This window comes from Oryctolagus cuniculus, chromosome 4 (assembly GCF_964237555.1).
Source record: "Oryctolagus cuniculus chromosome 4, mOryCun1.1, whole genome shotgun sequence".
Classification (NCBI taxonomy): Eukaryota; Metazoa; Chordata; class Mammalia; order Lagomorpha; family Leporidae; genus Oryctolagus; species Oryctolagus cuniculus.
Genome location: NC_091435.1, coordinates 64,143,419 through 64,171,228, shown reverse-complemented (window position 1 = coordinate 64,171,228; position 27,810 = coordinate 64,143,419). Strand labels below are relative to the sequence as shown.

Genomic DNA, 27,810 nt, shown 5'->3' with positions numbered 1-27,810 from the left:
TTATATTTAAAATCATTTTTGTAGGTTAGGACTTAGTGCTGTGATTTTGCTCATCATTTTCTGATTGTTAGGTACCTGATTGTCCTATTCCTTTCTTGTTGATTATTTTTATGGTGGTTTACCTTGATTCATTTTTCTTTATCTGCAGTGTATATACTAGAGATTACGATGTGGCTTATAAAAACTATGGTTATAACAACCTGTTTTACACTGTATAACATTCTTTATGTTATGTTATTCTGCCCTAACATTTTATGCTATTTATGCCACAATTTATATAATTTTATATTATATATCCATTAACCAAATTTTGTAATTATAGTTACTTTTTAAACTTTTATCTTTTAGTGTTTATGCTAGGGTCAGAAACAATTTATATATCACTCTAATGATATTGTAGTATTGTGTATTTAGTTACCTTTTGCCATTATAGTGAGCTTTATACTTTCATATATTTAATGGTGTTAGTTCGCATCAATTTTTTTGGTAAAACTCCCTATAGGATTTCTTATAAGGTATGTACTGGTGATTGACTCATAGCTTTTGTTGGTTGAGAAAGTATTTATCTCTCTTTTCTTTATGAGGAGCACTGTAAAAATTACAATACATTACACTCATTTCTTGAATATTTCTGCTTCAATCCAGTAGTATAGTAAAAATCTGACAAACTCCAGTGGGGCTGGACTAAGACTTTAAAAAATAGCTGCAGTAGTTATATTTTCCTTTGATGTCTTTCTTCTAGTGGCTGAATACTTTAGTCCTCCTTTTCATTGAGGGTACAGTCTTTGATGGCCTCTGCCCTTCCTCTATCTATATGAATATGAAAATGCAAATGCTCACACCACCAACTGGCTCCTTTACATAAAGATGGTCAAGTTATGTGTACATTTACTTACTGGTCAGATTTTCCCCTCCTTCTGTGTTTCTTACTCTCTTATAGGTTCAGCAGTCATTTAGAGGATGAAAATGATTGAAATATTTTCTAGACATCTACTCCATATTGTGTGAGCCCCAGAAATCCCTCCTAGAGATTTTGTACAGAATCAAATGATGACCCAGATATAAAATGCCCTGGAGGCTATTGAGAATTTATTATGACTCCTGAAGTGATGTGCTTACTGAAGATCTTAAGGAAAATAACCCCTTAATGTGGTGTAGGTTACTTTGGTTTTCTTTTTGGTCTTGATTTAGGAATGCACTTCTTTTGATCCAGTGGAACATAAGAGCTTTCATGGCTGTGAAGAATTGGCCCTGGATGAGACTCTTCTTTATGATTAAGCCTCTTATTAAATACATGGGAGTGGGAGATGAGATAGCCAAACTGAAAGAAGAATGTATGAAACTGCAGAAAACCTTGGAAAAAGCAGACTCTCAGAAGGAGGAACTGAATGCGAAGCAAGTCTCCCTCATTCAGGAAAAGAATGATTTACTTCTTCAGCTGCAGGCTGTGAGTGGCCCCTCCGTTTTCTTTGAATCAAGTTTTTAACTAGAATTCCTTGCTTCACAGTTAATGTTGTCTTGAAAAAAGTAAGCAGAAGTCCAGGCTCATCAAATATCATGGAATTTCAAAAAAATTAAACCAGACCATAGAAACTTATAAGATCATTTATGTCATAGTAAATGTTTTATTATTGTTATTATTATTAGCAGCATGTCTCTGAAAAAGGGAAAAACTATCAGAAGTGTTTTCACTGTATATAAAGCACCGTAGCTATTATGGGTGTTATGAAACTCTGGGTCCCAATTTAAAGTAACCAATTAGAAAATCAGCTGGGCTCAACAGTTAATTGAGCTTAACTGAGAGCTTCAGGATTATTGCAGTGTTTCTACTTGTATTTCCTTATTTTGGTATTCTTACTTCCTTTTCTGTGGTCCAAATATGCATTATTAATAAGTTCTTAAAGCAGCAATTCTCTAATTTCGCTTTGTATTGAATTTTTTTGTGTGTGAAGCATTAAAACAAAGACAAAAGATGCCTACACCTCACTCTCCGCTATTTTAAGTTAAGCAAGCCCTGTTTTGATCTAAGGACTCTACATGGGTGATTCTTTTTAAATTTTTAAATTAATTTATTTTTACTTTATTTGAAAAACAGAGAAATAGACACAGAGAACTCTGCCATCCACTGTTTTACTACCCAAATGCCACATCAACCAAGACTATCCAGATTTAAGCCAGAAGCAAAGAACTCAATCCAGGTCTTAAAATGAATATCATTGGCCCTGATAATTGAGCCATCTTCTGCTGCCTTCCCATGGTGTACATTAGCAGGAAACTGGATTGGAAGCAGAGCTGGAACTAGAACCAGGCACTGTGATATGGGATGCAGGCATCCCAAGTGATGTCTTAATGTGTCTAACGGTTATCCTTATAGATGTGTGATTCTGATATCTGGTAGGATTTAGAACCATCATTTTAAGCAAAAAAAAAAAAAAAAAAAAAAAAAAACAAAACGCCATGTTGCTTCCCTGATGAGTCACCTTCATGTCCTCTAACATGTACATTTTAGAAATCAAAATCTTTATCTTGGCATTTAAGCCTCCATCTCTGATCTGAAGCCAATATTCCATTACTCGCTACTTTTCACAATTCTTCCTAGCCACCTAGACTGCTGTGATCGCCAAACATTCTGAAGACCAAGCATATGGGCCTACCACATCTCCAGGCAGAGGCTTCAAGGGCAGACTACTCCTTTTTAAATACTTCCCCAGTTCATCCTAAACAAAATATCAGTGATGGATTTGGGATAATTCCAGGCTCGAGGTGATCTTTAAGACTGAAACAGTAAACTTGCAGCAACCTCAGTTTAGGGTCCATCTTACGTTACATAGAAAAAATGTCTACTGTCGCTCCCCCTCTTCGTGGAGGAACGAAACAGGACCCTGCGCTGTTCTTTCGTCTGCTCGGCCCTCCCCGGGTTTGCTGCTGGTTCTTCCTGGGTTGGCTACCAACCCTTCCACCTCCGTGGAAGGGTGGTTCCCCCTGCCACTTTTCCCCACTTCCGCAGGGGAGCGGCACACCGCCGGCCGGCTCTCTTGGGGGCTGCACAGGTGTTCCTTCAGATAGATGTTCCTGGTGCATGTTGTCTCTCTCCTCCTTTATAGTCCTCTTCCACCAATCCCAACTCTGCTACCCACACACCTAGTACGCTGCTCTCCTCCAATCAGGAGCAGGTCCTGCTGTTTATTGGTTGAACTGGAGGCAGCTGTGTAGAAGCTGTTTCCTCCTCTCCCAGCGCCATATTGTGGGAGAGCAGATGCATAGAATAAGTCTTAATTCCAGTAACTTAGTCTAGTCCGAGTTGCTCCCAGTTGCTCCCCACAGTCTACCAGTTCAGAGAAATATGAGCAGACAGCTTACAATTTCTGTAAGGGGAGCTATAAATGAAACTTGATTACAAAGACTGAAAAAAAAATTAATTCTTTAATGTGAAGATGGCATTGTATGTCAACAAGCAACAGGAAATTTCAGGGAATCATGACTTCGTATAAGGAACAAAATAAGATGTCAGAAATGAACCAGAAAAGAACTGACATTTACAGATTTTTGAATACAGAACCTAAAATAGCTATTGCAGAGATACTCAATGAATTTTAAGAAATACAGAAAAACAAATTAATATGCTAATAGAAAGACTAGATCAAGAGATGGAAATAATTTTTTTAAACTTTATTTAATGAATATAAATTTCCAAAGTACAGAATATTGATTACAATGGCTTCCCACCCATAACGTCCCTCCCACCCACAACCCTCCCCTTTCCCACTCCCTCTCCCCTTCCATTCACATCAAGATTCATTTTCGTTTCTCTTTATATACAGAAGATCAGTTTAGCATATATTAAGTACAGATTTCAACAGGTTGCTCCCACACAGAAACATAAAGTGAAAAATACTGTTTGAGTACTAGTTATAGCATTAAATCTCAATGTAGAGCACACTAAGGACAAAGATCCTACATGAGGAGTAAGTGCACAGTGACTCCTGTTGTTGACTTAACAACTTGACATTCTTGTTTATGGCCTCAGTAATCACCCTAGGCTCTTGTCATGAGCTGCCAAGGCTATGGAAGCCCCCTGAGTTCACCAACTCTGATAATTTTTAGAAAAGGCCATGGTCAAAGTGGAAGTTCTCTCCTCCCTTCAGAGAAAGGTACCTCCTTCTTTGATGACCCATTCTTTCCACTGGAATCTCACTTGCGGAGATCTTTCATTTAGGTTTTTTTTTTTTTCCCCCAGAGTGTCTTGGCTTTCCATGCCTGAAATACTCTCATGGGCTTTTCAGCCGGATCCACATGCCTTAAGGGCTGATTCCGAGGCCAGAGAGCTGTTTAGGACATCTGCCATTCTATGGGTCTGCTGTGTATCTCGTTTCCCATGTTGGATCATTCTCTCCCTTTTTGATTCTATCAGCTAGTATTTGCAGACACTATTCTTGTTTATGTGATCCCTTTGGTTCTTAGTCCTGTCATTATGATCAATTCTGAACAGAAATTGATCACTGGGACTAGTGAGATGGCATTGGTACATGCAACCTTGATGGGATTGAATTGGAATCCCCTGGTATGTTTCTAACTCTACTATTTGAGGTAAGTCAGCTTGAGCATGTCCCGAATTGCACATCTCTTCCCTCTCTTATTCCCATTCTTATATTTAACAGTGATCACTTTTCAGTTAAGTTTCAGCACTTAAGAAGAATTGTGTATTGATTACAGTATTCAACCAAAAGTATTAAGTAGAACAAACAAAAAAAAATACTAAGAGGGATAACATATCAAGTTGCTCATCAACAGTCAGGGTGAGGGCTGATCAAGTCACCGTTTCTCATAGTGTTCATTTCACTTTAACCAGTTTCCTTTTTGGTGCTCAGTTAGTTGTCACCTATCAAGGAGAACAAGTGGTATTTGTGCCTTTGGGATTGGCTTATTTCACTCAGCATAATGTTTTCCAAATTCCTAACAGGGATCACTTTTCAGTTAAAATTTAAACACCTAAGAATAATTGTTTGTTAATTACAGAGTTCAACCAATGGTACTAGAACAAAAAAAATACTAAAATTGATAAAGTATTACATTGTACATCAACTGTCAGGACAAGAGCTGATCAAGTCACTGTTTCTCATAGTGTCCATTTCATTTCAACAAGTTTCCCCTTTGGTGCTCAGTTAGTTGTCGCTGATCAGGGAAAAAATATGATATTTGTCCCTTTGAGACTGGCTTAATTCACTCAGCATGATGTTTTCCAAATTCCTCCATCTTGTTGCAAATGACCGGATTTCGTTGTTTTTGACTGCTGTATAGTATTCTATAGAGTACATGTCCCATAATTTCTTTATCCAGTCTACTGTTGATGGGCATTTGGGTTGGTTCCAGGTATTAGCTAATGTGAATTGAGCTGCAATAAACATTAATGTGCAGACAGCTTGTTTGTTTGCCAATTTCATTTCCTTTGGGTAAATTCCAAGGAGTGGGATGGCTGGGTTGAATGGTAGGGTTATATTCAGGTTTCTGAGGAATCTCCAAACTGACTTCATAGTGGCTTAACCAATATGCATTCCCACCAACAGTGGGTTAGTGTCCCTTTTTCCCCACATCCTCTCCAGCATCTATTGTTGGTAGATTTCTGAATGTGAGCCATTCTAACTGGGGTGAGGTGAAACCTCATTGTGGTTTTGATTTGCATTTCCCTGATTGCTAGTGATCTTGAACATTTTTTCATGTGTCTGTTGGCCATTTGGATTTCCTCTTTTGAAAAATGTCTATTGAGGTCCTTGGCCCATCTCTTAAGTGGGTTGTTTGTTTTGATGTTGTGGAGTTTCTTGATTTCTTTGTAGATTTTGGTTACCAACCCTTTATCAGTTGCATAGTTGCAAATATATTTTCCCATTCTGTTGGTTGCCTCTTCACTTTCCTGACTGTTTCTTTTGCAGTATATAAACTTCTCATTTTGATGCAATCCCAGATGTTAATTTTGGCTTTGACTGCCTGTGCTTCTGGGGTGTTTTCCAAGAAGTCATTGCCTTTACCTATATCTTGCAGGGTTTTTCCAATGCTCTCTAGTAATTTGATGGTGTCAGGTCATAGATTTAAGTCTTTAATCCATGTTGAGTGAATTTTTGTGTAAGGTGAAAGGTAGGGGTCTTGCTTCATGATTCTGCACGTGGAAATCCAATTTTCCCAGCACCATTTATTGAATAGACTGTCCTTACTCCAGGGATTGGTTTTGGATCCTTGATCAAATATGAGTTGCCTGTAGATGTTTGGGTTCATTTCTGGTGTTTCAATACTGTTCCATTGGTCTATCCATCTGTTTCTGTACCAGTACCATGCTCCAATTCTTCTCAAACTATTCAGAACAATTGAAAAAGAGGGAGTCCTCCCAAATTCTTTCTATGAAGCCAGCATCACCTTAATTCCTAAGCCGGAAAAAGATACAACATTAAAGAGAATTACAGACCAATATCCCTGATGAACATAGATGCAAAAATCCTCAATAAAATTCTCGCGAATAGAATACAACAACACATCAGAAAGATCATCCACCCAGACCAAGTGGGATTTATCCCTGGTATGCAGGGATGGTTCAGTGTTTGCAAAACAATCAATGTGATATACCACATTAACAGACTGCAGAAAAAAAACCATATGATTATCTCAATAGACGCCGAGAAAGCATTTGATAAAATATAACACCCTTTCATGATGAAAACTCTAAGCAAACTTGGTTTGGAAGGAACATTCCTCAATACAATCAAAGCAATCTATGAAAAACCCACTGCCAACATCCTATTGAATGGGGAAAAGTTGGAAGCATTTCCACTGAGATCTGGCACCAGACAGGGATGCCCACTCTCACCAGTGCTATTCAATATAGTTCTGGAAGTTCTAGCCAGAGCTATTAGGCAAGAAAAAGAAATTAAAGGGATACAAATTGGGAAGGAAGAATTCAAACTATCCCTCTTTGCAGATGATATGATTTGTGGGTGCAACTCGGACTAGACTGTTACTGGAATTAAGACTTATTCTATGCATCTACTCTCCCACAATATGGCACTGAGAAGGGAGTAACAACTTCTATGCAGCTGCCTCTCGCCAACTTGAGTGATGACCTGCAGGAGCTGATCCTGCTCCTGATTGGAGGAGAGCAGCGTACTCGGCGTGTGGGTAGCAGAGTTGGGATTGGTGGAAGAGGACTATAAAGGAGGAGAGAGACAACATGCACCAGGAACATCTATCTGAAGGAACACCTGAGCAGCCCCCGAGAGAGCCGGCCAGCGGTGTGCCGCTCCCCCGCGGAAGTGGGGAAAGTGGCAGGGGGAACCACCCTTCCATGGAGGTGGAAGGGTTGGTAGCCAACCCGGGAAGAACCAGCAAGCAAACCCGGGGAGCGCCAAGCAGACAAAAGAACAGCGCAGGGTCCTGTTTCGTTCCTCCATGAAGAGGGGGAGCGACAATGATTCTTTATTTAGGATCCCAAAGAAGTCTACTAAGATAATATTGGAACTCATAGAAGATTTTGGCAAAGTAGCAGGGTATAAAATCAATGCACAAAAATCAACAGCCTTTGTATACACAGGCAATGCCACGGTAGAGAAAGAACTTCTAAGATCAATCCCATTCACAATAGCTACAAAAACAATCAAATACCTTGGAATAAACTTAACCAAGAACGTTAAAGATCTCTATGATGAAAATTACAAAATCTAAAAGAAAGAAATAGAAGAGGATACCAAGAAATGGAAAAATCTTCCATGCTCATGGATTGGAAGAATCAATATCATCAAAATGTCCATTCTCCCGAAAGCAATTTATAGATTCAATGCAATACCAATCAAGATACTGAAGACCTTCTTCTCAGATATGGAAATAATGATGCTGAAATTCATATGGAGACACAGGAGACCTCGAATAGCTAAAGCAATCTTGTACAACAAAAACAAAGCTGGAGGCATCACAATACCAGATTTCAGGAGATGGAAATAATTTTAAAAATTCAAACAGAGGGCCGGCGCTGCGGCGCTGTTAATCCCTGGGGCACCAGCATCCCATATGGGCGCCGGGTTCTAGTCCCGGTTGCTCCTCTTCCAGTCCAGCTCACTTCTGTGGGAAGACAGTGGAGGATGGCCCAAGTGCTTGGGTACCTGTACCCTCATGGCAGACCAGGAGGAAGCACCTGGCTCCTGGCTTCAGATTGGCACAGCGCTGGCTGTAGCGGCCATCTGGGAGGTGAGCCAATGGAAGGTGGACCTTTCTCTCTGTCTCTCTCTCTCTCACTGTCTAACTCTGTCAAATAAAAAAAATTCAAATAGAAATCCTTGAATGGAGATGAACAGTAAGTGAAATTAAAAATACAATAGAAAACATCAATAGCAAAATAGATCAAACAAAAATAGTCAGTGAGTCTGAAGTCCAGATGTTTGAAAATAAAGTCAGAGAAGAACAAACAAAAAAAAAATCATGAGGTATATAAAATCCTTATAGGAAGACTGGGAGAGCATTAAAAGATCAAACCTTAGAGTTATTGAGGATACTGGAGGGATAGAAAACATATTCAAAGTGGTAGTAGCAGCAAATTACCCAAACCTAGAGTAAGATACAACTATTTGGATGTGGGAAGGTCAGAGGTCAATAATCTCATTCAAATTGACAAAGTCTACCTCAAAGCATTTTATAATCAGTCTCTGTAAGTTTAAAGATACAAGAAGATTCTCAAAGCTACTAGAGAAAAAGAACAGATTACACAAAAAAATTGTCCAAATTTGTTTCCCTGCAGAATTTTCAGCTGAAACCTTGCAGGTTAGGAGAGAGTGGAATGAGACTTGAGTGATACTGAAGAAAAAAAAATTACCAATCATGAATATTATGCCCAGCAAAACTGTCATTTAGATATGAAAGACATTACCAGAAAAATAAAAGCTGAGAGAATTTACCACCAATAGACCTCTCTTATGTGAAACAGTAAAAGGAGTTTTTCAAACTTTAAGAAATGCTGGTGAGTAAGAAGAAAATATCAGAAGGTAGAAAACTCACTGGTAGGAGTGACCAAGTGGACAAATACAGAATTCTCTCATCTTTTATTTATTTATTTATTTTTATTTTTGACAGGCAGAGTGGACAGTGAAAGAGACAGAGACAGAGAGAAAGGTCTTCCTTCTGTTGGTTCACCCTCCAGTGGAGATTAAGCAGAAACAGAAGACTCAAATAAGTAAAATCTGACACCTTTAATGTGTTAAATGTTAAAGGAAATGTTAAAGTATCTTTACAGAATATTATGAACAACTATACACTAACAAATTTGATAACCAAAAAAAAGTATAAATCTATTGGCCACACAACTTACCAAAATTAAAACATGCATAAATAAAATTCCTAAAAGACCAGTAACAGATAGCAAGATTGAAACAGTAATAAAAAGTCTCCCATTTATATATATATATATATATACACATACAACAGGATAATATTCAGCCACAGAAAGGATGGAATTTTGTCATTTGCAAAAACATGAATGGAATTGGAGGTCATTACAGTAAGTGAAATAAGTTGGGCACAGAAATACGAATACTACATGATCTCACTTGCATATAGAATGTTAAAATGTTGATTGAGTATAGGTTAAAATTATAATGGTGACTACCAAAAGCTAGAGACAGTAGTGGGGAAGAGTGTGGAGGAAAGTTTATTTAATAGTTTCTAATGTAAAGTTAGCTAGGAGTAAGATGTTCTGGTGTTCTGTTGCACAGTAGGGTAACTGTAGGAAATGATAATGCATGGTGTTTTTCTCTAAATAAAATCTAGAAAGGATTTGAATGTTTTCACAATAAGGAAATGTTAAATGTTTAAGGAGATAGATCTGTATACACTTATTGGATATTATTACATCATACATATGAATATCAAAACATCACATGGTACCCAAATATGTACAATTTTTGTGTCAGTTAAATTTTTTTGAATTACTTTAAAAGTTAATAAAGAAAAAAACTATTGTGGGGACAATGAGAAACAGAAGTGAATTCCAGATCAACTCCTGTAAGGGTAAATAAAGTTAAAAATTGAAAATGAATAAAATGTTGACAGAACTATGAAATACTTAATTTGTTTTTAAGGGACAAATCTAAACACAAAAGGGATCAAATAAACAAGGATTATTTACAAATCCTTCAGATATTCAAAATACCAGACAACTTAGTGAATGCACTCCAATTAACATTTTGAGTACACAAGAGAATAAATGACATGGGACAAGGAGTCTTCGTGCTGTTAACCTGTCTCACCATCGCTCAGTCGGCTGCCAGATCCCGCTGGGAGGGATCAGTGATGGAGGATTGTACTCTTTATTTGGTGATGGTGACAGTTTCTGTACAGACATTGAATAGGGTGCAACAAATAACTGTTTTGCTTGTCCACCTAGAGTTAAGATCAAATGTCCCCATTATTTTCAAACACTGAATGTCTTACTGATTTGCATGGACCCTTTGTAAATGTCAATATTTCTTTATAATTTAGCCTCTCTTTTTAGGGTTCAGTGAAGTTGGAGATTGGATATTATCTACCTCTTTCCATTTGTGCCACTTTGAGTCCCATTTATTGGGCAGGTCAAGAATTAACCAATGGCCGATCAATGACCTAGTTTTTTGCCTTTTTTCTGCTTTTGAGTAAGCAGATATAACTTAAGCAAGACAAATAAATAGTTAATAAAATGCCCAAGCTAGCATATTGCTGTGGATGGATGAGGTCTAAAGATTGAAGAGGAAGTTCTATGAGATAATATTGCAATGAGACCTTCAGCATTTAAGAACTTGCTCTCAAGAAGAGGTTTAATTTAGCCTCCAAAGACAATAAATCAAGGGCACAAAATTACGAAAGGTGCAAATCCTTTTCATTTTTACTTGGACCATAACACTAAAAGAATGAGACACTCAGTAAGAGTTGGAAGCAATGCCTACAAAATTATAAAAGGAAATTACTCTACTTGAGTAATTTATGGAATTTACTGCTCACAGAATCACTGAAGCAAAATTTTCATTGGAAATAATAGTGAAACCTGGTATCTGAAAGTAATTTGTTGAACTGTATCTTCATTCTATGAATAAAAACATAAAACTTGCTCAATTTATTAGACTATATTACATATGTGTATAATTAAATGCATCAGGGCACTTTTAATACAGTTATAAATATTTTATTGCCTGAGGGAACACTGCTTTTTTTTAAAGGCCATATTCTGAGACATATCAACCTGAAACCATGTGCATATATGGTGCTTCCCGAAGCTGATTTAAGCAGCATGTTAGCACCTTTAGGTCATCAGGATCCTATTAAGTGCTTTAGAAAGGGTAATCTAATCTACTGAATGAGCCTGAGACTGAAAACACCTCCAAACACAAGCAACTCCTGCACTTCTCAGCAAGAGGATCAGGGACCTGGGAATATTATTTAAGCATCTTAGGAAAGGCAGGTGAATATGCTGGGCGGAGGGCAGGCAATTATCTCTTTGCTATGGTTAAGCAGCCTTTTCGCCTTGCTGATAAATTACTTTTAGCTGTTGGCAACAACTTTCTCTTAATTGTGGCAGGAGCGTGAGACGCTGGCAAATGTTGAAGAACAGTGCGAGTGTCTGATTAAATCCAAGATCCAGCTGGAGGCCAGAGTCAAGGCACTGTCTGAGCAGGTGAAGAGAAAAGAGGAGATAAATTCTGAGCTCATGGCCAGGGGGAGAAAACTTGAAGATGAAAGTTCCGAGTTGAAGAAAGAAATCGATGACCTGGAAACAATATTGGCAAAGTCGGAAAAGGAGAGACATGTTACAGAGCACAAGGTATTTTTCCTATAACGTTAAGAAGGCCTAGATGCCGCAACTCCACCCTCAAATCAAGCTGTTACCAAACCTGGCCTGCTTAAGCTGATTAATGTAGGGACCTGCAACTTTACAGTGCTTGAAATCAGAATTGTTATGAAATAATGGGTGAGATAACTGGTGCTTCCCCATCCATATATCCAGTTCAAATTCATAGAAGCCCATTTAATCTCCCAAATGAAATGTTTTCATTTGTTCCAATCTTATTGCATCACAAGTTGAACAGAAAGAGCAAAATGGTATCATTGGCCTCTGTATATACTTTTCTTTATTTCAACAGAAAAAAATATTGGACCCAAAAAGGCTAGCAAAACCCGAGTCTGGGTGCATTAGCAATGAGCATGTCAAAGACAGAAAACTGAACAATAGCCTAAGAATTCCTTTTTGTGTATTTATCTGAAAGGCAGAGACAGATGGAGCTTTCCCAGACACTGGCTTACTCCTCAAATACCTGTGATAGTCAGAACTGGTCTAGGATGAAGCCAGGAGCCAGGAACTCAATCAGGTTCTCCCTCATGGGTGGAAGGGACCCAACTATTTGAGTCATTATCTGATGCTTTTCAGGGTGCTTCCTTTATTGGAAGGAGAACAAACATGATTCACTTTAGTGAAAAGTTGGGATGTGTCTATGCCCAGCTTTGCCACTGATTTGCATTTAATCTTGAGGTTGTCACTTTAATTCTCGTTAAGAACTTTGGCATTTTGCTTTAATGGAGTGTTTTAATTTGCACATCTATGTGTGGATTGAGGTTAGTGAGGAGTCTGTATCAAACCTCTGATCAAAAACTAATTTCTAAAATGACACCATGATTTTGGAAGATAATTAAACAGCTGCTGTTTCTATTGATTCCTTTTCACGAGAAACACGTGGGCCTGATAAACGCAGTGTCCACTTTCGCTTTTCTATCAATTAGAATCTTTCTTTAACTGCCATTTTCTTGAGACACTGAGGCACAACACAATATGTACATGCTCCTTGAATCCTCAAAAAAAATCCAAGATACCTTTAATAGTATTATACAATATTATAATACTCTGAAAATCAGCCATCTAAAGAGCTAGATTGTTAATATTTGATTAACCGATGTACCTCATTCCCTGACCGTGCCTGATATCACATCATTTTGTGCAAGAAGAAGTAAACGTAGAGTTTTAAAAAGTATATCAGGAATTTGGCTAAATGTAGCTCTTTCTGAAATTGGATCTGTTATGAGACTTTGTGCAACAAAAGAGAGAAGATGCTAGCCTTCTGGTTCTGTCTTCTTTCTACAGGTTAAGAATCTGACTGAGGAGGTGGAATCTCTAAATGAGGAGATCAGCAAACTTAACAGAGCAACCAAGACTGCACAGGAGGCCCAGCAGCAGACTCTGGACTACCTGCACACAGAGGAGGAGAAAGTTCGGAACCTGAGCAAAGCACATCTGAAAATGGAGCAGAAAGTTAGTGAGGTAAGTAGCTTACATGTAGCAAGTTGGTGATCTGTACACATAGATACAGAGCTCCATTGTTTACTTAATTTTTCTTTACCACTTCATTGTCTGATTCCCTCATTATCTAAGAAGAGAACATTTCTTTTTTGGCATAACCTGAACCACTACATTTAGAAGAGGTCCCAGCACATTCTCTCAGCTTTTTTTTTTAACTTTTATTTAATGAATATAAATTTCCAAAGTACAGAATATTGATTACAATGGCTTCCCACCCATAACGTCCCTCCAACCCGCAACCCTCCCCTTATCCACTCCCCCTCCCCTTCCATTCACATCAAGATTCATTTTCAATTCTCTTTATATACAGAAGATCAGTTTAGCATATATTAAGTACAGATTTCAACAGTTTGCTCCCACACAGAAACATAAAGTGAAAAATACTGTTTGAGTACTAGTTATAGCATTAAATCTCAATGTAGAGCACACTAAGGACAAAGATCCTACATGAGGAGTAAGTGCACAGTGACTCCTGTTGTTGACTTAACAAATTGACACTCTTGTTTATGGCATCAGTAATCACCCTAGGCTCTTGTCATGAGCTGCCAAGGCTATGGAAGCCCCCTGAGTTCACCAACTCTGATAATTTTTAGAAAAGGCCATGGTCAAAGTGGAAGTTCTCTCCTCCCTTCAGAGAAAGGTACCTCCTTCTTTGATGACCCATTCTTTCCACTGGGATCTCACTTGCGGAGATCTTTCATTTAGGTTTTTTTTTTTTTTCCCCCCAGAGTGTCTTGGCTTTCCATGCCTGAAATACTCTCATAGGCATTTCAGCCAGATCCACATGCTTCAAGGGCTGATTCTGAGGCCAGAGTGCTGTTAGGACATTTGCCATTCTATGGGTCTGCTGTGTATCTCACATCCCATGTTGGATCATTCTCTCCCTTTTTGATTCTATCAGCTAGTATTTGCAGACACTATTCTTGTTTATGTGATCCCTTTGATTCTTAGTCCTATCATTATGATCAATTGTGAACAGAAATTGATCACTGGGACTAGTGAGATGGCATTGGTACATGCCACCTTGATGGGATTGAATTGGAATCCCCTGGTATGTTTCTAACTCTACCGTTTGAGGTAAGTCAGCTTGAGCATGTCCCGAATTGCACATCTCTTCCCTCACTTATTCCCACTCTTATATTTAACAGCGATCACTTTTCAGTTAAGTTTCAGCACTTAAGAAGAATTGTGTATTGATTACAGTATTCAACCAAAAGTATTAAGTAGAACAAACAAAAAAAAAATACTAAGAGGGATAACATATTAAGCTGCTCATCAATGCAATTTTTATATAACCTTGGGCAGCAGAAAAACATTAAGAGTAGTAAAAGTTTAACCCTTGAAATAACTGGCTTTTCCCCATATGTTCCTCATAATCAGTATTTTACCCACAGATATGCTGGTACTCACTTTGACAGTTGTGTTGTGTATAATAAGGGCTGTGTTGTTTCTTCAGTGATGTGCTGAGATTTATTTATTTTTGAAAGATATGTAAATCACAAGCTGTTGGAAAATACTTGTAAGACTCCAAAGATGATGCCCCTTCTATCACTAAACACCCTGTGAAATAAAGATGTTTCAGACCATTCTCAATGTGTAGGTTTGTAATTTGCTCTCCCTAGCTGACATAGTATATACATTCATTCTCTTATTAGTCCCTAAAGCTTACTCTTTATAAAATTGTTGATAAAGGTTTTTTTTCCATTATTGTTTGTTTCTTCTTTTTCTTCCTATAAATTTTCTCCACTACCTCTTAGTTGTATTTTCTTTCTATTTTCACTAATTACAACTCTCCTAAAGTCTTGGTATAAGGGTATATGGCTATCTCTATATTGGGACATGTGCACACATACATGACACATGTTTTTTTCTTGGTGTCTTAATCCATCCAGGCTGCTATAATAAACTTCCATGTGCTGAGTAGTTTATAAACAACATAAATTTATTTCTCACAGTTTTGGAGACAGGGAATTCATAAATAAAAGTGCCAGTAGATTTGATGTCTGATGAAGGTGCACGTCCTTGCTAATAGATAGCTACCCTTTTGCTGTATTCACACATAGAGGAAGAGGTGAGGGACTTCTCTGAGCTCTTTCCTAAGGGCACTAATGTCATTCATGAGGGCTCTGATCTGATGACCTAAGCACCCTGAAAATCTCACTTCATAATACCTTGTGAGCAGGGATTTTATCACATGAATTTTGGATGCACACAGGTATCCAGTCTATTGCATCTGGCGTTCCTCTGCTTTCCTGGTTTACATACACCTTTCAGAAATTCACTCCTCCCTGCTGATTCAAATTTCATACTTTTTGCTGCTTACAGGAAACATTTTCCATTGCTGAAAATAAACATCAATATACAAAGTCATAACTGTTATACTAGTCTCATGACAAATTAACCTCTATTTCATTAGCAACACTAATCCAGACAAAACTGAAATGTTCTGACCAGGAGGGTGAAGTGCCAGAATATGACATAATTTCATGGATAAGAAGAGGGAACCAAGGTGGTAAAGGGGGCATGGAAATCATGAGAATTCTGTGAAAGGTCAATGATACTGAGTTGTGAGATCCAGGAAAGCTACCAAATAGATGTGGATGATCTTATGGAAATAGGTTTGACTGATGTTCCTCAGGGAGAAGAGCTTGGATTTATGGGTAGAAATTTACAGAGAATATTTTGACTTCTTATGAAGAAGCACTCCTGAGAAAATGGACTTACCCAACCATGAAATGAGTTTCTCATCACTGGAATGTGATTAAATGCGGGTTCACTGGCCATTTATTATTGGTTCCTTGCATGGGACAGAACTTGGATCCTATAATCTCTAAAGTTTTCTTTCATCACTATGATTTGTAGATTCTTTTGCTAAACTTTTGATGGATGCACCATTAATTTTAAGATGTCTTTGTAGCTGAACAACATTTACAGGCTCTGTATTTTTATGTTTTTTTCTCCTTCCTGAAGGAAAGTGGTTAATGAGCACATGCCATGACATGTAAACTCTGATTTATTTAGCTGAATAATATCTCTTTCTGTCAGCTTGAGGATGCCCTTGATCGAGAGAGAAAAGCAAGAATGGACTGTGAAAAGAAAAAGCACAAACTGGAGTGTGATTTAAAGTTGAGCCAGGAAAGTGTGGAGAACCTGGAGAGCAGCGAGCTGCAGCTATCAGAACAGCTAAGGAAGTAAGCCACTTTCTGTTGACGTGAGGTTCTGGGACACCTTATTTTGGAAGGAATGTCTCAATTTATCTTTACTACTTCAGAGTCCGATATATCCAGACGTTAAGACAAGGATAAATAGCCTGGGAAATAGCTGTTTTCTATGCTGGACTTTATTATGTAGTTGTATAAGGAGGTAACTGCATAATCTAGAAGGATGTAATTAAAAAGATATCTGACTAGCAGATGAAGATAAGAGGTGTAAGGCATGGGATTTTGAGATTACATATCAAAAAGCAAAAATGACTCACTTCTTTTACTCTTGATGAGGCCAATGACAGAAAATGTAAAAAAAAATAAAAATGACCCAGATATGAAGTCTGATACACTCTAATAACTCAAATAACACTTGCTTGCCTTATATGATTTCATTAATAACTGACATAGGATTTTGGTTAAATAATATTCTACAAAAATGTTAAACTTTATGATCTGAAGCAAAACATGAAAATTATCCCAATTAGGGAAACTTTGAATTCATATGGATTTCTGATACCCCAAGGAGTATGACAAGATAATATTCTCAATTTAGTTATACCAGTGAACTGGATTTGCTCACCTTTTCCCTTTTGTCTTCTTCTGTTTAACCACATATTTTTTGAAACTTTGATTCTGAAGTTTAGATTAGACCTAATAAAAAGAGAAAACAATGTAGCCCAGGAGTAATATAAGGTCAGCTTAGAGTTGTATGCAAATGGATCATTGGTGCCTAAAGTGGAAAAGAGAAGAATCAAGTGACAGCATGAGTTTCTGGTTTTCTTATATCTGTGCAGTCATGTGTTGTATTACAACATTTTGATCATTGATGGGCTGCATGTATAATGGTGGTCCTAAAAGATTATGTGTCCTAATGATCTCCTAGCCATATTAGCTTGTAGAAATATATTCTATATGACACTGAAACAATGACAAAAACAATCATTTCTTCTAAACTATCCCTATATCAAGCAACTTGTGAAGGTACAGGATTGCTATTTTCTTGAAGCATCTTGATTAATATTCTCCCAGTGAGTGGCTGAATTTGACAAGTGTTTGGAAAAGATAAAATGAATCACCATGTGAATGTAGTGGAATAGGTATAAGGCAAAGTGAAAGGGGATTTCCCAAACATTCAGTTTGAAGGATGTATTTAAGTTCTGCAAAGAAAAAGAATTGCTGTGTGTCCTTGTAGGAGATACTCAAAAGGGTTTCAGCATTTCAGAAATCTGTATTTTTAGAAAGTTGTAACTGTACTTTAAAACCTCCAGATGGACTCAGGTGTTTTTGCAATTTAGTAGTGAAGGGAATTCATTTTGTGAAATAAATTCATAATGTTCATGAAAAGTCCATTTATGCTAAAAACTATGAATGGATTTCATTTTTGCCATGATAAACTTATTTTTTAATTCTATTTTCTTTTTTATTAATATAAAGCAAACAGATTCCATGTGTTTCATAGATACAGTTTTAAGAAGATGCTCATACTTCTCCCCTTCCTTCCCTCCCTCAATCTTCCCTACTTCCTTCCATTCTTTTTTTCCCTTCATTTTTTATTTAACATACTTTCAATTTATTTTATAATCACACTTATTGTTGAAATTTTTGAAGTACACTCATACTTCATAAAAGTAATATTTAAAGTTATTGATCCTAGAATAATTAATGATTATGGAATTATTACATTTTCTTGAGATAAAAGTTAAATTTTTACTTCACACTATTTATACATGCAAAATTCCATTGCATTACAGAATTCAATGTAAAAAGAGAGTTAAACAAATCATTGGAAGATGCAGCATTTTTCACAATAGCCAATATATGGGAAACAACCTAAATATCCATTGATATGCGAATGGATAGGGCTGGCGCCATGGCTCACTTGGCTAATCCTCTGCCTGCGGCGCCAGCATCCCATATGGGTGCTGGGTTCTAGTTCTGGTTGCTCCTCTTCCAGTCCAGCTCTCTGCTGTGGCCTGGGAAGGCAGTGGAGGATGGCCCAAGTGCTTGGGCCCTGCACCCACATAAAAGACCAGGGAGAAGCACCTGGCTCCTAGCTTCAGATTGGCGTAGCTCCTGCCATCGCGGCCATTTTGGGGGTGAACCAATGGAAGGAAGACCTTTCTCTCTGTCTCTCTCTCTCTCTCTCTCACTGTCTAACTCTGCCTGTCAAAATAAAAAACAAATTTAAAAAAAGATATGCGAATAGATAAATGTGTCAAATAGTCAGACATATATGAGTATTATGATATTCAGCTTAAACAAGGACAAAATCCTTCCATATGTGACAACATGGATGAACAAACAAAAAACTTTGATAAATGAAATAGTTAAGTCACGAAAGGACTAACACTTCATTGCTTCATTGTTCCACTTATAGGAGCTATCTAAGATAGTCAAACTCTTGGAAACAGAAAATACAATGTGATTGCCAGGGGCTGTTGGGATGAGAAATTGCTATTCAGTATATAAAGTTTCCATTACAAAAGATGAAACATTTCCAGAGAATTTTTTGCACAACACTGTGCCTAAAACTTTATTGTGCACATAGAAATTCATGAAAGATTAGATCTTATATCAATGTTTTCACCATTATTTTAAAAAAATGAGAAGAAAACATGGGTGATAAATCTTAGGAAAGTAGCTTGTTAAGTAGTCTTGAGCAAGTCACAAAAAGCCAAAAACGTAAAAGGAAAATATTGATGTTTGACTACATTGATTTTTTTAAAAAAGATTTATTTATTTGAAAAACAAAGGGGTCTGGTGCTGTGGTGTAGTTGGTTAAAGCCCTGGCCTGCAGCACTGGCATCCCATATCGGTGCTGGTTCGAGTCCCTGCTGCTCCATTTCCAATCCAGCTCCTGCTAATGGGCCTGGGAAAGCAGCAGATGATGGCTCAAGTCCTTGGGCCCTTGCACTCACATGAGAGACCCGGAAAAAGCTCCTGGTCCCTGGCTACAGATCAGCTTAGCTCCAGCCAGTGTGGCCACTTGGGAAGTGAACCAGTGGATGGAAGACCTCTCACTCTCTTTCTCTGTCTCTACCTCTCTCTGTAACTCTATATTTCAAATAAATTAAATAAATCTTTAAAACAAATAAATAAATAAAAGGCTCATGAATTATAGGTTAAAATTGCCTGCCACTATTAAAAAAGAAAGTCAAAGGGAGATATAAAGACACACATCAAATTTTTAAAACATTGATATGGTAAAATCCAATATAAATAAGTAAAGACAATTTATAAAGAGAGAAATATTTGCTACAGATCCTAAAAATAAATATCAATAATATTAGAAGAAAGTCTTGTTCAATAACTAGATGTCCAATGTGATAGGAAAATGGACAAAGAACAAAGAGGCAGATCATTTGATTTACTGGCCATTTACCAATAGTATTAACTGAGAACATTCCAGATAAAACAATGAAATATTAATCTACTCTCTAAAATAACTTAGAAGCATGCAGATATTGAGGGAAATGAAGAGAAATAATGATCTCACACTGCTACTGGAGAGAAAAGGGCAAGGCTATTACATAGTTTTCTGCTTGCACCTATACATAACCGAGCAATTCCCTGCTCACTATCCATTCTAGGGTAGCACTATCATGTACACAAGTGGGAATGCATATGAACAATGCTATTTGTGAAAGCATGCATTGGGGGAAAGTACATAGGGTAAATGTCTAAATTCTGAAATACTAAATTGTAATTTTTAAAGTAATTTATATGTGGACCATCACAGAAAAACCTTTAATATATTGTCAAGGTAAGAAAAAGTCAAAGATTTGCACCTACTAATGTAAACAATCTTATACCATATAGAGTAAAGAAAATGAATATTTCTGTAGCTGCACAGACACTCACAGACACAAACTTATATCAGTATTTGGGAAAATATCTGGAAGTGTACATATAATAGGAATAATGGCAGTTCCCATTAGAACAGAACAGGATTTTGGTATAATAGCCAAGAGAACTTCAGATGTACATGTAATGGTTGAATTCTTATGACCAGGATGAATGCAGGTGCTATTTCTGCAATCAAAATATATTTAAACAAAATGCAGTTCTGTAAAAGTCCATTTTTATTAACCTTTTTCTAAAAAGGAAAACATTAGAAGTGAGTCAAATGCATTCAAAGATGGAGAATGAGAGAGGCCTTGTGGTTCAGCTGCAGAAGACGGTTAAAGATCTTCAGGTAATATTTTGTCAAGTATCTGTGTATTCCTGTGCTTAGATCCATGCATGATGATCAGGGCTTCAAGGACATATTCTCTGCGAAGGTATCCTCATCTAACTCTATACAGGAGAGGAATGAGTGGTTAAGAATGTTAAGACTCTATAGATATGTGACCCTGAGGAAAACTGCTTCCAAACTTAAATGTTCTTATCAGAAGCTAATAAAAATGAACAGCTAATTTGTTGATCATTTTATGTGAATGAGGCATTGTGATAAAATATTGGACATGTGTTCTTTACTGATTCATTTTCTTGACAATCTTTGAGCTAATATTATGAAATGCAGTAGTATATTTAAGTGTTGAGTATGGTGCCTGAACCATAGTATGCATTCAATGTTGGCAATTTAATTTTTAATCATGATTTTTCTTATGATTACAAAGAAATTATACTAAAAGTAAGTTTTTTAGCTACTACTTTGATATGGAAATTACACTTTTTTAGCACTTTCTCTGTCATAACTCATCTGCAGAACTGTTGGACTGCTTGTCTGGTATTATCTAGAAATCAGCTTTTTCAAAGCCATGGTACTCTTACTTAGTGGAAAGGAAAAACATATTCTAAAACAGACTCTATCCTTTTTTTATCCCTTATCATAACCTACATAATTACTTGGGGTAAAGTTAATTAGCAACAGTGGCTTCATTATTCTGTATTCAACGATGCTCTCAAGCTTTGTAGAGCTATATGCCCATAAACCAAAACGTTTTCAGGCCCTTAGAGTTCGTATCAATACTTTTCTTTTTCTTTCTTTTTTTTTTTTTTTAAACTTTTATTTAATGCATATAAATTTCCAAAGTACGACTTATGGATTACAATGGCTTTCCCCCCGTACCGTCCCTCCCACCCACAACCCTCCCCTTTCCCACTCCCTCTCCCCTTCCATTCACATCAAGATTCATTTTCGATTATCTTAATATACAGAAGATCAGCTTAGTATACATTAAGTATGGATTTCAACAGTTTGCTCCCACACAGAAACATAAAGTGAAAAATAATAGATGATTTTTTAAAATGATAATGAAATCAGAGCAGACCTATTGTCATGTTTAATCCCAGTGAGAGTCAAGTTGGGAATTGATAATTTCTTTTTTTTTTTCTTTTTTTTTTTTTTTTTTTTTACAGAGGATCAGTTTAGTATACATTAAGTAAGGATTTCAACAGTTTGCACCCCCATAGAAACACAAAGTGAAATATATTGTTTGAGTACTCGTTATAGCATTAAATCTCAATGTACAGCACATTAAGGATAGAGATCCTACATGAGGAGTAAGTGCACAGTGACTCCTGTTGTTGACTTTACCAATTGACACTCCTGTCTATGGCATCAGTAATCTCCCTATGCTCCAGTCATGAGTTTCCAAGGCTATGGAAGCCCTCTGAGTTCTCTGATTCTTATCTTGTTTAGACAAGCTCATAGTCAAAGTGGAGGTTCTCTCCTCCCTTCAGAGAAAGGTACCTCCTTCTTTGATGGCCTGTTCTTTCCACTGGGATCTCACTCGCAGAGATCTTTTGCCAGAGTGTCTTGGCTTTCCATGCCTGAAATACTCTCATGAGCTTTTCAGCCAGATCCGAGTGCCTTTAGGGCTGATTCTGAGGCCAGAGTGCTATTTAGGACATCTGCCATTCTATGAGTCTGCTGAGATTCTCACTTCCCATGTTGGATCACTCTCCCCTTTATTTACTCCATCAGTTAGCGTTAGCAGGTACTAGACTTGTCTATGTGCTCCCTTTGACTCCCAGTCCCTTCACCATGACCAACTGTGAACTGAAACTGATCACCTGGAACAGTGAGATGGCATTGGTACATGCCACCTCGATGGGATTGAATTGGAATCCCCTGGTATGCTTCCAACTCCACCACTTGGGGCAAGTCAGCCTGAGCATGTCCCAAATTATACATCTCTTCCCTCTCCCATTCCCACCACCATGTTCAACAGGGATCACATTTCAGTTAATTTTCAACACTTAAGAATAACTGTGCATCAATTACAGATCTAAACCAGTCATATTAAGTAGAACAGATAAAAAAAAACTACTAAGAGGGATAATGTATTTAGTTGTTCATTAACAGTCAGGGCTATGCTGATCAAGCCACCATTTCCCATAGTGTCCACCTCACTCCAACAGGTTTCCCTCTTGGTGTTCAGTCAGTCGTCACCGATCAGGGAGAACATATGATATTTGTCCCTTTGGGACTGGCTTATTTCACTCAGCATGATGTGTTCCAGATTCCTCCATTTTGTTGCAAATGACTGGATTTCGTTGTTTCTTACTGCGGTATAGTATTCTAAAGAGTACATATCCCATAATTTCTTTATCCAGTCTATTGTTGATGGGCATTTAGGTTGGTTCCAGGTCTTAGCTATTGTGAATTGAGCTGCAATAAACATTAGGGTGCAGACCTCTTTTTTGTTTGCCAATTTAAATTCCTTTGGGTAAATTCCAAGGAGTGGGATGGCTGGGTCGAACGGTAGGGTTATCTTCAGGTTTCTGAGGGATCTCCAGACTGACTTCCATAGTGGCTTGACCAGTTTGCATTCCCACCAACAGTGGGTTAGTGTCCCTTTTTCCCCACATCCTCGCCAGCATCTGTTGTTGGTAGATTTCTGCATGTGAGCCATTCTAACCGGGGTGAGGTGAAACCTCATTGTGGTTTTGATTTGCATTTCCCTGATTGTTAATGACCTTGAACATTTTTTCATGTGCCTGTTGGCCATTTGGATTTCCTCTTTTGAAAAATGTCTATTGAGGTCCTTGGCCCATCTCTTAAGTGGGTTGTTGGTTTTGTTTTTGTGGATAGTATCAGACTACTCTGGATTTTTGTAGTCTCCATTCCTCCACCAACTCTCCTACTACATGAAATTTTTGGAACAGGAGGCCAAGTAACTAAGTTTTTAAAAATTGTATATAATATTAAATTAATATTATTTTTATGGATCATTTTCTTGAATTTGGTGATATTTATTCTATCAAGTTTTTGACTGAGTTGCTGTTAGTTGAGTTTGTCAAGAAAATGAATTCCAGCTGAATAAGGTATTATATATAAAATTCATCATGTTTTTAAATAAACTCCATTTTTGAAAGATGTTTCTCCATTCCTTTGGGAAGTGCTACTTACTAAGGTTTCCTTACCATGTACGTAATTTAATGAACTTTCCCATCAACAGGGATGAGAGATCTGGAAGAATTAGAAATATAATTCTGGTCTTGTCACTGATTTGGGACAATTTTCTATTTCTTTATTTACAAATTATGAATGAAAAATATTATGTTAGCTTTCTTGGTTGTGACAATTTGCTGCAAGTGTTTAGTGAAAGTCAAAATTATTGCTCCAGACTCAGGTACAGGATTTGAAAGAGGAACTGGAAACTGAAAAGACCACTCGAGCCAAAGTGGAAAGAGAAAGAGCTGACCTCACGCAAGACTTGCAAGACATGAATGAGAGACTGGAGGAGGCAGGAGGAGTCAGTTTGGCTCAGCTGGAGATAACAAAGAAACAGGAAACCAAGTTCCAGAAGCTTCGTCATGACATGGAAGAAGCCACGCAGCAATTTGAGGCAACTTGTACTTCTTTAAAGAAGAGGCATGCAGACAGCCTGGCTGAGGTCAAGGGCCAAGTAGAAAATCTGCAGCAGGTGAAACAGAATCTGGAAAAAGAGAAGAGTGTCCTACAGCTAGAAGTGGAAGACCTCCTGACCCATGTCGAGCAGTTGACCAGAGCTAAGGTAGACATTCCCAAATCTTCTTCATGGTCTTTTGAACATGGCACAGGGAGGAAAGTGGAGGGGAGAGGAAAGAAAAATTATCAGACTGGTGACTTGAGGTATATGCTTATGTAAACCATGGTTGCTGAGAATGACTAGATCAGGCCTAAGCTCAGAGGCCATTGTTAATGGTTTTATCAGAATTCTCGTCCATGATGCTTATATACTTTCCTGGTGATGGCTAAGTAAATGGGCTAGAAAAGTGAAGCCATTAGCCATGTCTCTCATGAATAATGGCTTTGTGTTGCAAGAACCCGTAGGGGTAGCAAAATCCTTCTAATGTCTAGCTGAAAGAATAGTAGACATAAATAGTTGGCTGAGGAACTTTTTCTCCCTCATGCCTTCTGGTATCTCTTTAATTAACCAGCACTAGAAGAAAGGCTTATGCTCTTTCTTTGCTGATTCCATTAACCCATAAAGTGCAAGCTGTCATGTCAGATGGTTGCTATGAGATCTTGAGTCACAGTGACCCTGCCTTCTGGTAGTTCAAAGAAGCTTTGTTTTAGGTTAAGCAAAGAAAATCGCTAGTTGTTACCACCTCTGTTCCTTGTGAGCTGAATTTGTGAAAGACATGACCTAAAAACAAATATATGATCCAAAAATGAAGATTGATTTCCCTGGACTGTGCACAGAAAAGTGTTGAGTATCTTCAGACATCAGGAGTGGGTCCCATAAAAACTGACATTAATTCCTTTTGAAGACCATATTTAGTAGGAAGAAACCATATCATCCTGCATCTCTCTCTTTCTGGCCACTAATTGTGTGTCTTAGTTCATTCCTACTGCTATTACAAAATACCACAGAGGAGTCATTTACAAATAATAGAAATTTGGTTCTTACAGTTATAGAGACTGGGGAGTCTTAGATCAAGGCATCAGTAGATTTGGTGTCTAGTGAGGAGTTTTTGCTTCAAAGATAGTGCAGTTTTTTGTTTGTTTTCTGAATCCTCTCATGACGGAATGCAAAAGAGAAAAGTGGATCAACTCTCCCTGGCACCTATCTTATAAGGTAACTAATCCCATTCATGAGGGATCTACCCTAATAAGCTAATCACCTTTTAAACCCTGACTCTTTCTGTTATCACATTAGTATGCAGAGCTTAAAGTGGACACATTCAGATTGTAACACCCTGCCATCCTACTGGTAAAGAGGTGTAGTGAGGACTTGGAACTTCTCTTTCTCCTGGATCTCTTCTGTAATCTGTTTTCAATGGATTCTATCACTGGCCACTGAAAACATTCTCATGCTTCATTTGCATCTTTCATCAACCCAGAGGAGGCCCTAGAAATACTTCCTCTCACCATCCTCTACTGTACTCTCATTCTTCCTCAGGAACTCTCATTTCTACAGATTTTGGAAGAAAGTCATAAAATCCTACAACTTCTCATAGCTTCACCATGAATTCATACTAACTAGGTATGAATTTCATACTTTCCAATGTCTTCTAGACTTTCATTGCTATTCAGTTATCTATTTTTATACTTCACTTCTTGTATTATTTTATTAAAAATTCTTCTCTTAATGTTAATCTTGTGTCGCTGGATCCTTTGTTTCAATGAATAAGATCTGATAAGATCAAGACCATTCAGTGTAACTACTCTGTTCATCTTACATAATTTGCTTTTAATTTCACTTATTCCTTTTTTCTTGTTTCAAAGCATAAAATAATCTTCCACATAACTGTTACCTACCAATTTAAAAAAATAAACACAAATCCAAATACATACCTTTTCTCAGACACTAGGGATAGTGCTAGAGAAGAAAGCATCCTCTGTTTTATCTGTACCTCTGACAAAAGACTAGTGTTCCATTTACATTTTATTTTATAAAGAAAATCACAACCTATTCACTTAAAATAAAAATTTGCTTTTGTCTTTACTGGTTCTGGAGTTTGACAGGGTCAGCTCATATAACTGCAATCAGATAGCAGTAGAGGCTGGAGACATCTGAAAACTTTTTTGCTGATATGTCTGGTTCCTGGGTGGGGAGACCTAGAACAGTTTGGGGTGTTTGGGGGAAATCTATTCATATGACCTCTCACTGGGCTAGTAAATGCTTCATCATGGTGACCAAAGTGGAGTTGGACTTCTTACATGGAATTCAGCATGCTGAGAACAGTATCAGGAAATCATGCAGAATTTGCAGTTTCTTGTGAGTCAGACTTACAATGCAGCGGCATGGTTTTTCATTACTCTGATCATTGTTAAGTCACAGGGTAAGAAGTCTACACAAGGATGTGCACGTTAGATCTAAACTGATCACTAGGATACCACCTTTGGAGACAATTTCCCACAAGTAGGGGTATACTTCACCACTTCGAGTCTTGTAATCTCTCCTTATTTTCTCCATTTTTATTAAAAATGTTCCCTTAAATTGTTCTCTCAGTGATCAGAAATGTCTTCCTCAAATCAACATGTCTAAAACCAAACTGGTTACTTTTGCCTGCATTTTCTCTAGATGTTTCCATCACTGGCACCTAGTTCTTCCCATCACCCAGGCTGTAAGCCACAAGGACTTGTTTCCTCTCTTGTTCTTTACTTACCAGTCAAGTATTACAGCAGCTCAGTTCCTTACTGCCTTACACCTTTTAATTCCATTTTCATTGTTTGTGGGGGGAGAGAGAGAGAGAGAGAGTGCGAGAGCGCCAGAGAGACAGAGACAGAGACAGAGACAGCGAGATCTCTAAACTAGTGGTTCATTCCCAAAATGCCCACAACATCCAGGCTGAGCCAGGTCAAAGCCAAGAGCCTAGGACTCTTTCTGAGTCTGACACATGATGGCAGTGACAGCCAAGTGTTTGAACCATTACCTCTGCCTCCCAGGGAAGCTGGAATTGAAACCAAACCAGGACTCAAACCGGGGCACTCTGATATAGGATGTAGGTATTCCAGGCAGCATCCTAACGGCTGTGCCAAGTGCCTATCCCTTGCTACTTCTTAACTGGACTACTGCAATAGATTCCTAAATTAGCTCCTTTGCTTCTAGTTTTTCTTTTTTCCAATCCACCCTATAAAGTAATCAGATTATTATTTCTTTTTCTAAAAGATTTATTTTTATTTACTTGAAAGTCAGAGTTACACACAGAGAGAAGGAGAGGCAGAGAGAGAGAGAGAGAGGGTGGGAGGGAGGGAGATCTTTCATCCACTGGTTCACTCCCCAGTTGGCCACAATGGCCGGAGCTGCACCAATCTGAACCCAGGAGCCAGGAGCTTTTTCTGGGTCTTCCCACATGGGTGCAGGTGCCCAAGGACTTGGG

General features: G+C 37.8%; 1 protein-coding gene across 1 annotated transcript in view; it reads left to right on the top strand.

The window, feature by feature from the left end:
- The window catches only part of MYH15 (myosin heavy chain 15), a 221,029-nt gene that overhangs the window by 93,673 nt on the left and 99,546 nt on the right, over window positions 1–27,810 (top strand). The window contains exons 22-27 of the mRNA XM_070072033.1: window positions 1,192–1,447; window positions 11,576–11,818; window positions 13,130–13,306; window positions 16,391–16,536; window positions 20,656–20,746; window positions 24,126–24,515. Coding sequence (XP_069928134.1) covers window positions 1,192–1,447; window positions 11,576–11,818; window positions 13,130–13,306; window positions 16,391–16,536; window positions 20,656–20,746; window positions 24,126–24,515 — 1,303 coding nt within the window. The remainder of the gene's footprint in view (window positions 1–1,191; window positions 1,448–11,575; window positions 11,819–13,129; window positions 13,307–16,390; window positions 16,537–20,655; window positions 20,747–24,125; window positions 24,516–27,810) is intronic.